Source organism: Raphanus sativus, chromosome 8, assembly GCF_000801105.2.
Source record: "Raphanus sativus cultivar WK10039 chromosome 8, ASM80110v3, whole genome shotgun sequence".
NCBI lineage: Eukaryota > Viridiplantae > Streptophyta > Magnoliopsida > Brassicales > Brassicaceae > Raphanus > Raphanus sativus.
In genome coordinates this window covers 9,469,002-9,478,700 of record NC_079518.1, presented here as the reverse complement: position 1 = coordinate 9,478,700, position 9,699 = coordinate 9,469,002, and the positions used below count along the sequence as shown (strand labels likewise).

General features: G+C 34.2%; 2 protein-coding genes across 2 annotated transcripts; one reads left to right on the top strand and one right to left on the bottom strand.

Moving 5' to 3' along the window:
• Positions 1-611: 611 nt before the first annotated feature.
• LOC108819180 (ATPase 2, plasma membrane-type) lies at positions 612-5,429 on the top strand. Its single transcript, XM_018592175.2, has 9 exons — positions 612-791; positions 1,400-1,519; positions 1,616-1,852; positions 2,351-3,485; positions 3,564-3,728; positions 3,824-4,338; positions 4,415-4,588; positions 4,675-5,039; positions 5,160-5,429. The coding sequence occupies exons 1-9, from the start codon at positions 753-755 to the stop codon at positions 5,251-5,253; spliced, it is 2,844 nt and encodes a 947-aa protein (XP_018447677.2). The 5' UTR covers positions 612-752; the 3' UTR covers positions 5,254-5,429.
• Positions 5,430-6,268: 839 nt separating this feature from the next.
• Positions 6,269-7,027, bottom strand: LOC108821102 (transcription factor bHLH146). The gene has a single exon (XM_018594151.2). It carries the CDS (start codon positions 6,921-6,923, stop codon positions 6,447-6,449), a length of 477 nt encoding a protein of 158 aa, XP_018449653.2. The 5' UTR covers positions 6,924-7,027; the 3' UTR covers positions 6,269-6,446.
• Between the last annotated feature and the right edge of the window lie 2,672 nt (positions 7,028-9,699).

The following is a 9,699-nucleotide window of genomic DNA, read 5'->3' as shown; positions in this document are numbered from 1 at the left end:
GTCAAAATACTTATATTAAAGGTATACTATTGTCTATTGATTATTTTATATTGAATATTTTAATACATATTTTTAGGTACATATTTATTTATGATTATTTTTCATTTATCTATTGGAAAAGATCATGAATCCTTGAATAAAGGAGTTAAAACATATTAGAATTGCAGAGTCCGACATATTTGTGTAGCATACTCTACCCGCTAGTTGTTGACCATTCACAACAATTGGTATATGTAAGTAAAATTTTAGCTTCAAACAAAACTAGTTTCTTCATAATTTAAGCTAATTGATCTCCTGCTTCATCAAGGTGTATATTATATATACACTAATTTTTTAGTGCATTTCAATTTTTTCTGACTAAGGGCTTTTCAATGAATTTCAAATTTATTCAGCAGGTGTATACTATTGTTAATTCTGTTATAATCAAAGGCAACAATAATCAACTGCCAAAGGGTTAAGAGCCAAAATAAACAACAAATTTTTAATTTTATAAAATCATTAAGGATAAGAGGTAACAAATGGAGACTACCTGTTGGGACCCATCAAGAACTAAAACGGTGGACAAATTCCTCGTTTAGAGTGGTATAAAAGGAGGCCTCGTATCGACTCTGCAAACAGATAGCTCGCTTTCCCTAATCCTTCCTCCTCCTTTCTCTCGCTGTAACCTGTAATCCTTATATGCTCGAGTGAAACGGGGGGCATACTTGTCGTTCTAAGTGCTACTTCCCCGCAGCTGTTTAGAGGGGGGAGAGATGAGTCTCGAGGATATCAAGAACGAGACTGTTGATCTGGTAAAAAAACAATATAGTCACACATTTTTTTTGTTATGATCATCATCATGCCAACAAACTGTTTCTTTATTTTAGTTTTGTTACCCTCATTTTAGATTAGATGTTCTGTCCCTTTGCTATGGTTTACATGTAGAGTTTGTTCATAAGACAAAGAGTAGATCCACGCATCATGTAAATAGCATATACTGCATATATATATAGAGATAAGAAATACTACTAATTAAAGAGAGTTTCTTTTAGTACTCGAAAAGAATCTTAACTTTTTGTTTACAGCGAATTAATTAAGTATTAATTTCGGTAAAAATTTAAGTAAAAAATGATTTTAATCTTTTGTCTGAAAACAAGAAATTATAATCTTTCTAAAGTACCTTTCCGTGGACCCGTGGTACGTTCAATTTTGATGTACTTAGCAACAGAAAAAAAAAAAGAAAACAAAACACACGTTGCAACTTGTTGTAGTCACTAGAACTGAACTCGATCAACACGTTCTTTATTTTATCTTTGTTCAAACAAAGGTTACTCCTTTAGTTCTTTTAAAGATCAAGAATCTAGCTCGTGCATGTGAATTCACTATCTTATCAAAATCTGCAATCTTTGAACTTTTACAGGAAAAGATTCCGATAGAGGAAGTGTTCCAGCAGCTAAAATGTACAAGAGAAGGTTTAACAACACAGGAAGGAGAAGAGAGGATCCAAATCTTCGGACCCAACAAACTCGAAGAGAAAAAGGTTTCAACTTTATTCTGCTTTTCTCAGACAAAACAAGTAGCTCCTCTTTGTTTCATTGTTTACTGAGTTAGTGTCTGGTGATGAATGATCTTGCAGGAGAGCAAGATTCTCAAGTTCTTGGGGTTTATGTGGAACCCACTCTCATGGGTCATGGAAGCTGCTGCCATCATGGCTATTGCTTTAGCCAACGGTGATGGTAGGCCTCCAGATTGGCAGGACTTTGTTGGTATCATCTGTCTTCTCGTTATCAACTCCACCATCAGTTTCATCGAAGAGAACAACGCTGGTAACGCCGCTGCTGCTCTAATGGCTGGTCTTGCTCCAAAAACAAAGGTAACGTCACAAGAGAATGCTTTGTGAAGTTGATGTTTCTATATAAGCCCTGCTATTTTGGTTTTACGAAACAGAACGGAATTTTTAGTTTTTGGTAACCAAAAGTTTGAAAAATAATTCCGAAATTAAGCAAACTACATTTCGTTCCGTTATCGGTTAATTTTGGTATTCACTTTTATTTTCGAAAATAACTGATTTTTTTGGTTTTTATCTTTTGGGTTAGAATTCTGTATAATTTTTAAAAATGATCGTATAGTTTTGGGTATATTCGATTATTTTTGTTTATTTCAGGTTAGTTCGATTAGTTCAGTTCGTTTTTAATATTTTTTTAAAAAACCAAAAACTGAACCGAAAATCAAATAATTTCCAAAACCATACCAAATTAAACTGAACTCAAGACCATAGCCAAACCGAAAACCGAAAAATTTGGTTCGACAAAAACAGCAGAGCTTTTGCTAAAGCTTAATGATTAATTGTGTGTGTGTGTCTCTGTTTCAGGTTCTTAGAGATGGTAAATGGAGTGAACAAGAAGCTGCTATTCTCGTCCCAGGAGACATCGTCAGCATCAAACTTGGAGACATCATCCCTGCAGACGCTCGTCTACTTGAAGGTGATCCTTTAAAGGTGGACCAATCTGCTCTAACAGGGGAGTCTCTCCCTGTAACCAAGCACTCTGGTCAAGAAGTTTACTCTGGCTCAACCTGCAAACAAGGAGAGATTGAAGCCGTTGTTATCGCCACAGGTGTTCACACTTTCTTTGGCAAAGCTGCTCACCTTGTGGACAGCACAAACCAAGTTGGACACTTCCAGAAAGTTCTTACAGCCATTGGAAACTTCTGTATCTGCTCCATTGCCATTGGTATGGTGATTGAGATTATAGTCATGTACCCTATCCAGAGAAGAAAGTACAGAGATGGGATTGATAACCTCTTGGTTCTGCTGATCGGTGGTATCCCCATTGCTATGCCTACAGTCTTGTCTGTCACCATGGCTATTGGCTCTCACAGGCTGTCTCAGCAAGGTGCTATCACCAAACGCATGACTGCTATTGAAGAAATGGCGGGTATGGATGTGCTGTGTAGTGACAAAACCGGGACGCTAACTCTCAATAAGCTAAGTGTGGATAAGAACTTGGTTGAGGTTTTCTGCAAGGGTGTGGAGAAAGATCAGGTTCTGTTGTTTGCAGCTATGGCTTCTAGGATTGAGAACCAAGATGCCATTGATGCAGCCATGGTTGGGATGCTTGCTGATCCAAAGGAGGCTAGAGCTGGCATCAGAGAGGTTCACTTCCTTCCGTTTAACCCTGTGGATAAGAGAACTGCTCTGACTTACATAGACTCTAGTGGTAACTGGCATAGAGTTAGTAAAGGTGCTCCTGAGCAGATCCTTGAGCTTGCTAAAGCCAACAGTGATCTTAGCAAGAAGGTGCTCTCTATCATCGACAAGTATGCAGAGCGTGGTCTCAGGTCTTTGGCTGTTGCTCGTCAGGTGGTGCCAGAGAAAACAAAGGAAAGTCTAGGTGGACCATGGGAGTTTGTTGGCTTGTTGCCACTCTTTGATCCACCAAGACATGACAGTGCTGAAACCATTAGAAGGGCTTTGAATCTCGGTGTTAATGTCAAGATGATCACTGGTAATAATCTTGTCCTTGTAACTAAACAAACCTATTACATTCCCCTCCTTTAATATTCTCTTGAATGTGTGTGACCAGGTGACCAACTTGCTATTGGTAAGGAAACTGGTCGGAGACTTGGAATGGGAACAAACATGTATCCATCTTCAGCTCTTCTCGGTACTCACAAGGATGCAAACCTTGCATCCATTCCTGTTGAGGAGTTGATAGAAAAGGCTGATGGATTTGCTGGAGTCTTCCCAGGTTGATATCTCACTTATGGACTTATTGTTCATTGCAAAGATGGTTATGTTATGTTATGTTAGATCTAAAGCCTTCTTTGTTTTGTATATCTGCAGAGCACAAGTATGAGATTGTGAAGAAGTTGCAGGAGAGGAAACATATCGTTGGCATGACTGGTGATGGTGTTAATGATGCTCCAGCTTTGAAGAAAGCTGATATTGGTATAGCTGTGGCTGATGCTACTGATGCTGCTCGTGGCGCTTCAGATATAGTTCTCACTGAGCCTGGACTCAGTGTCATCATCAGTGCTGTTCTCACCAGCAGAGCTATTTTCCAGAGGATGAAGAACTACACTATCTATGCTGTTTCCATCACAATCCGTATTGTGTTTGGTTTCATGCTCATTGCTCTGATATGGGAGTTTGACTTCTCAGCGTTCATGGTTCTGATCATTGCCATTCTTAACGATGGTACTATCATGACAATCTCAAAGGACAGAGTCAAGCCATCTCCCACACCTGATAGCTGGAAACTTAAAGAGATTTTCGCTACTGGAGTTGTCCTTGGAGGCTACCAAGCCATGATGAGTGTTATCTTCTTCTGGGCGGCACATAAGACAGACTTTTTCTCGGTAATATATATTCATTCACTTCTCATTATTCTTACATGTGATTGTATGTAAACTAAGTTTCACTTTGGATTCACAGGACACGTTTGGTGTGAGGTCCATTAGAGACAACAACAACGAGCTAATGGGTGCAGTGTACCTGCAAGTTAGTATCATTAGTCAAGCTTTGATCTTCGTCACAAGATCAAGAAGTTGGTCATTTGTTGAACGTCCTGGGGCGTTACTGATGGTTGCTTTCCTCATTGCACAGCTTGTAAGATCATTATAACTCCACATTTTTTGAAGTTTTTCTTCCTCCACAATAAATGTTCTCATTCATTGGATCTTTACAAAATGCAGGTTGCTACTTTGATTGCGGTTTACGCCAACTGGGAGTTTGCAAAGGTTAGAGGTATTGGATGGGGATGGGCTGGAGTGATCTGGCTATACAGTATTGTAACATACTTCCCACAAGACATTTTCAAGTTTGCTATTAGATACATCTTGAGTGGAAAGGCTTGGCTCAACTTGTTTGAGAACAAGACAGCATTCACAATGAAGAAAGATTATGGAAAAGAAGAGAGAGAGGCTCAATGGGCACTTGCTCAGAGAACACTTCATGGTTTGCAGCCAAAAGAAGCTGTTAACATCTTCCATGAGAAAGGAAGTTACAGAGAATTGTCTGAGATTGCTGAGCAAGCTAAGAGAAGAGCTGAGATCGCTAGGTAATATATAAGAGCACTTATCTAAATCTTGAAATAGATACATGAAAAAAAAGAAATAGATACATGTTTTTTCTTTAAAATGGAAAACACTTAACTGAATGTTTTATATGTTAATAACAGGCTTAGGGAGCTGCATACACTCAAGGGACATGTGGAATCAGTAGTGAAGCTAAAGGGCTTGGACATTGACACTCCAGGACACTATACTGTCTAATATGTTCTTGTTTTTGTTCTTCACCACCTCTTAAGGTTATTGTTTACATAGGGAGAGATCTTTGTTTATTGCCATAACTCTTCCCAAATCCTATTGTTAGTTTTCTTGTTTCTCCGACTTCAATGTGTAACCTCTTTTGAAGAATCAAGGCATGCCTTTGTGTTTGGCACTTGACATAGCACACTCTTCTTTGCTCTTATTCCATGGGCCTATGTAAGCCTTATCTTCTTTCTTCCTAAACAAATTTGTAGCTTTCTATTTTCATTTGCTTACCAAAAACAAAAAGCTATTGTGGACCTTAATGTTGTAACTACCAGAGGACAAGACAACAGACAATTTGCAATTTTAAAATGGGAAATTGTCTGAAAAGAGGAAATAATCCAAACTAATTTTTTTTGCTTTGTTTTCACTGAAAAAATCAATCAAAAGCATTTTTTTAAAAAATCTCATTTAAAAACATGGCATGAGACAAGTTGTGTAGTAGTAGTACGGCAAGAATCTTGAGAGAAATAGAGATTGATTGAGTGCGAGTGATTTTGAGACACGTGCAAAGATATGGATGATGACTTGAAATTGAATATTATGACTTACATACTTGCATTATCTCATCTGAATTTCCTCATTTTTGTAAAAAGATCTGCTGCTGGATATTACTAGTATTAATTTGTTTTACTCAGTAAAGGTGACTTGTGACTAATAATTACGTATCAAAAATTTAATAGAAAAATTGAAAATAACCTACTTTTTTGTTCCGTAATAAAATAGTTTCCTGATTTTTATTTGTTACACAAAAAGAGTAGTTTTGATTCAAAGAGAAAAAAACTGAAACCACTGCAGAGACAATTAAAATATACACATGTTTGTCAACTTAAAATAATAGGAATATTAAATACATTAAAACAAAGACAACATGAGGATTCGTAATAACAAGTTTATTTTGCATCACAAACATTCAAACAACAATGATCAGATTTTTGATTGATTTACATAATTGTTTATTCGTTGACCATAAGAGAAGAAAATAAAACCCATATACATAGTAGTATTACTAGATATGCTCTTGTTCTTGAAGAAAACGAGAGAAAATAACAGACAGAGATGACTCTAGTCCAAGGACAAACATAAAAAAAAACTAAAATTACAGGGTAAAACGAGAGGCCTGTTTTCAAAAAAAAAAAAAAAAAAACTAAAAGTCAAGTAGCATCTTGAACAATCGACTTAAGAGCACTCGTCTGCAACTCAAGACACTTAATGTAATTGCCAATCTCAGTCAAGATTTCTTCCACATTCATCTCTTCTCCACCTGGCAAAAGCTTCTGTAATTCCTTCAGTTTCTCCTCTATCTCTCCATCTTCGTCGTTGGATCTTTCTAGAATCTGAGTTTGAATGGAAGAAGAACTTGTAGTAGTGGTTGGATTGTTCGAGGACGACAGCTTCTGTAGCAAGAAACGGCTCCATGCAAATTCTTGAGCAGACAAAGCCAAAGCCTTGTCTACTTCACGCTTCACAGTTAGTTGGTTGATTTGTGGAGAGCTCTTTCCCATATTGAGCTTCTTGAGTGCAGGAACTAAGTGGCTTATGTATTTCCTCGTAAAAACTTCACTAGGGGGTAGCTTGGTTGGTTCAAAAGAGAATACTCGTTTCTTCTTGTTTATCATTTGCCTCTCCATATGAAAATTTATTCTTGCTACAAAGGAAAGTCTACAAGGGAGAAGCTTTACATATATAGGAAACTTAAGAGTATGTGAGGGATAGAAAGAAAGAGAAGAGTGGGTCCTAGGTTTGTTTCTATGTAACAATGGCTGATGATGTAATAAGTATTTTTAATCTGTGGAACATATTTTGAAGTTAGTTTGTATACATATATATGAGGTAATATGTTTCCATATACAGGAAAACATAAGTATATTATATTTTCTTAAGACTATTTCTAAAAAAGAATAATCTTTTCTTAAAACTATTGAGATAACAATATAATACCTATATTACAACTATATAGATTCTTTTATTGTTTTCGAAGTATAAACGAAAAAGACAAGGATGTAGAATATCACAATAAAGATTCGATTACATGAAAGTAATTATATATATTTTAGATAGGAGAAGAAAAAAGGTTGAGGGAGAAAAAAACACATGGAGTCACATGCAAAGGCTCTTATTTGGCTGCATCACAACTACCCCTAAGAGAAATGGTTTGAGAGTCCCTCTTACCATGTGGCTCCATTCCAAGAACAAGACATCAATACAAACCCCACCTCCTCTTAATGCCTTCACATGTTCCTCTCTCTCACTCTCATACGGTCATACCCACACTCACCACTTGGTATATGTATATATATGCATGTGTCCTTTGATTTCCCTAATCTGGATCAAACTACGTAATTTCTACCAATATTACGTACATAATCTAAGTCTCCCTCATATATTACATTTGACCCTTTGTCCTTTTGCACGTGTGATGAATTTGGTTTCAGTATTCAATTCTTTTGCAATCTTTGGATAGAAAATTTGGGATGCAGTATTTTTTATTTTTTTGCTAGCTAAAAGTAGATGGTAATTGCTAGAAAATTGATTATAAATCAATAATAATGGTAGTTTCAGCCGGTCATCTGAGGTGCAAAGCGTCAAGATATATCCGAATTTGACTTTTATTTGCTACTGTGACTAATGTGGGTGTGGCGTATACAAATCTAAACAAGAATAAACTACAAGTACAAATTTGAAATAATCTCGATTTTTCCTTAAAAATTACAAGTGAATGCCATTCTTTTTTTACTCTTAACCATAAATAATTTTAATAAATAAAATTACAAAATACATAATAAATATTGTTTCCTTAAAAATTCTTATGTACTACACCAAATTACATAATATTTAGTTAATGTAAAAGATTGAAATCTTTTATGTCCTAAACAAATATAAATTTTAAAAGCAAAAATATGTGACAAAGTTACGTTGTAGGATATGTTTTCCATGATATTGATTTTTTTTGGTAAATAGTACTTATTTAATTTAGGAGTGATTTTTTTTAATTTGACACCATGAATCGGTTTGAAATGTATGTTTTCCAAAAATATTGATTCGAATACGAATTAAAAATGTTAAATGTTTATCAAAATATTTAGAAGTGTATCTTTAATGTTTTCGTTAACCAAAGTAATAAACAGACGTGTCATTATTAACAACTTTAAAAAAATATTTTCAATCACTTTATTTTCAAATCATATGGAATTTGAAGATAAAAGAAAATGGAAACATGATAAATACGAACAAATATTTAGAAACAACATTATGATACATTTTTCTTCTATGATTTGGTATTTATGATCTTTTATCTAAAATCTTTTTCTTAACTGAGTAGTTTAAATATGTAAATATGGCAAAATAAAATTTCGAAAGTAAATTTAGAAATCATAGTCTTAGTAAGACAAAGAAATTGATATCCTAAAGTGAAAAACTCTAATGTGTCATTGATCAATAAACATCAAAGTCTTGTTTTTGAAGTTAACAAGAAGAGGATAAACCAGAAAAAAATAGATTGTAAAACTAATATTTGATATCTATGAAAGAAAAAACTCTAATTTAATAATTACAGTTAAGAAAAAACTATGGTCACTAGCTGGATTTTGAATGCTTTTATTTTTTATTTTTTTCAAGGACTTCAGGTATCACTAATACATAGGGCTAGATATTTTATCCGTTAAATTTGATTCGATTTCGTTATTTGTTGCTATCCGATCCAAAGATATCCGTAAGCTTTCGAAGCAAAACAAATACTAAAACTCAACATCTGTTAAAATCGAAACAAATCACAAATATTAAAAATTTTGGAAGCGAAAATCCGATCCTATCCGTCAATATATAAATACATGTATTTTATTATATTTAAAGTTTTAAATGTATAAAACTATATAATTATTACTCTAATATGTAATTTGACAGATTATATTCACATTATTACTTATATAAAAAGGAAGAGAAAACATTTATGACAATTATAGATTTTTTTAAGTTTTGTATTATTATAGTTGTTAACTAAGTTTGAAAATTTACAAAATATGTAGATTCACTATTTCTTTTAATTTTTATCTTTTATATCATGTAAAACAAAAAATTGTATCGAATTTTTAAGATTATTTGTATAAATCAAAACAACTGAGATATCCGTAAGTATTCGCAAATATCTATTTATTTTCAGGATATCCGTTTTTCCGAATATCCGTATTTTTCGAAGTAAAGCAAATCAGAAAATTAGATATCCGTAACATTCGAAGCAAATTACAAATATCTTCAAAAATTTAGTGTGAAATATAAAAATCATAATTTAAGTTGGTGTTTGAACTTGGGCTTTGTATTGTATTTTTTATATATATTGAAAACATTTTTATAATGGTTATTGGAGAATATTATAGTAAAAATCAAATTTTGAATATATGTAAATTTTGA

Bases quoted from the DNA above. Each gene is read 5' to 3' on its own strand.
- LOC108819180 (XM_018592175.2), top strand. From the start codon at position 753: ATGAGTCTCGAGGATATCAAGAACGAGACTGTTGATCTG. The intron at 1,520-1,615 runs GTTTCAACTTTA...ATGATCTTGCAG, and splicing joins ACAAACTCGAAGAGAAAAAG to GAGAGCAAGATTCTCAAGTT. The intron at 1,853-2,350 runs GTAACGTCACAA...TCTCTGTTTCAG, and splicing joins GTCTTGCTCCAAAAACAAAG to GTTCTTAGAGATGGTAAATG.
- LOC108821102 (XM_018594151.2), bottom strand. From the start codon at position 6,923: ATGGAGAGGCAAATGATAAACAAGAAGAAACGAGTATTCTCTTTTGAA.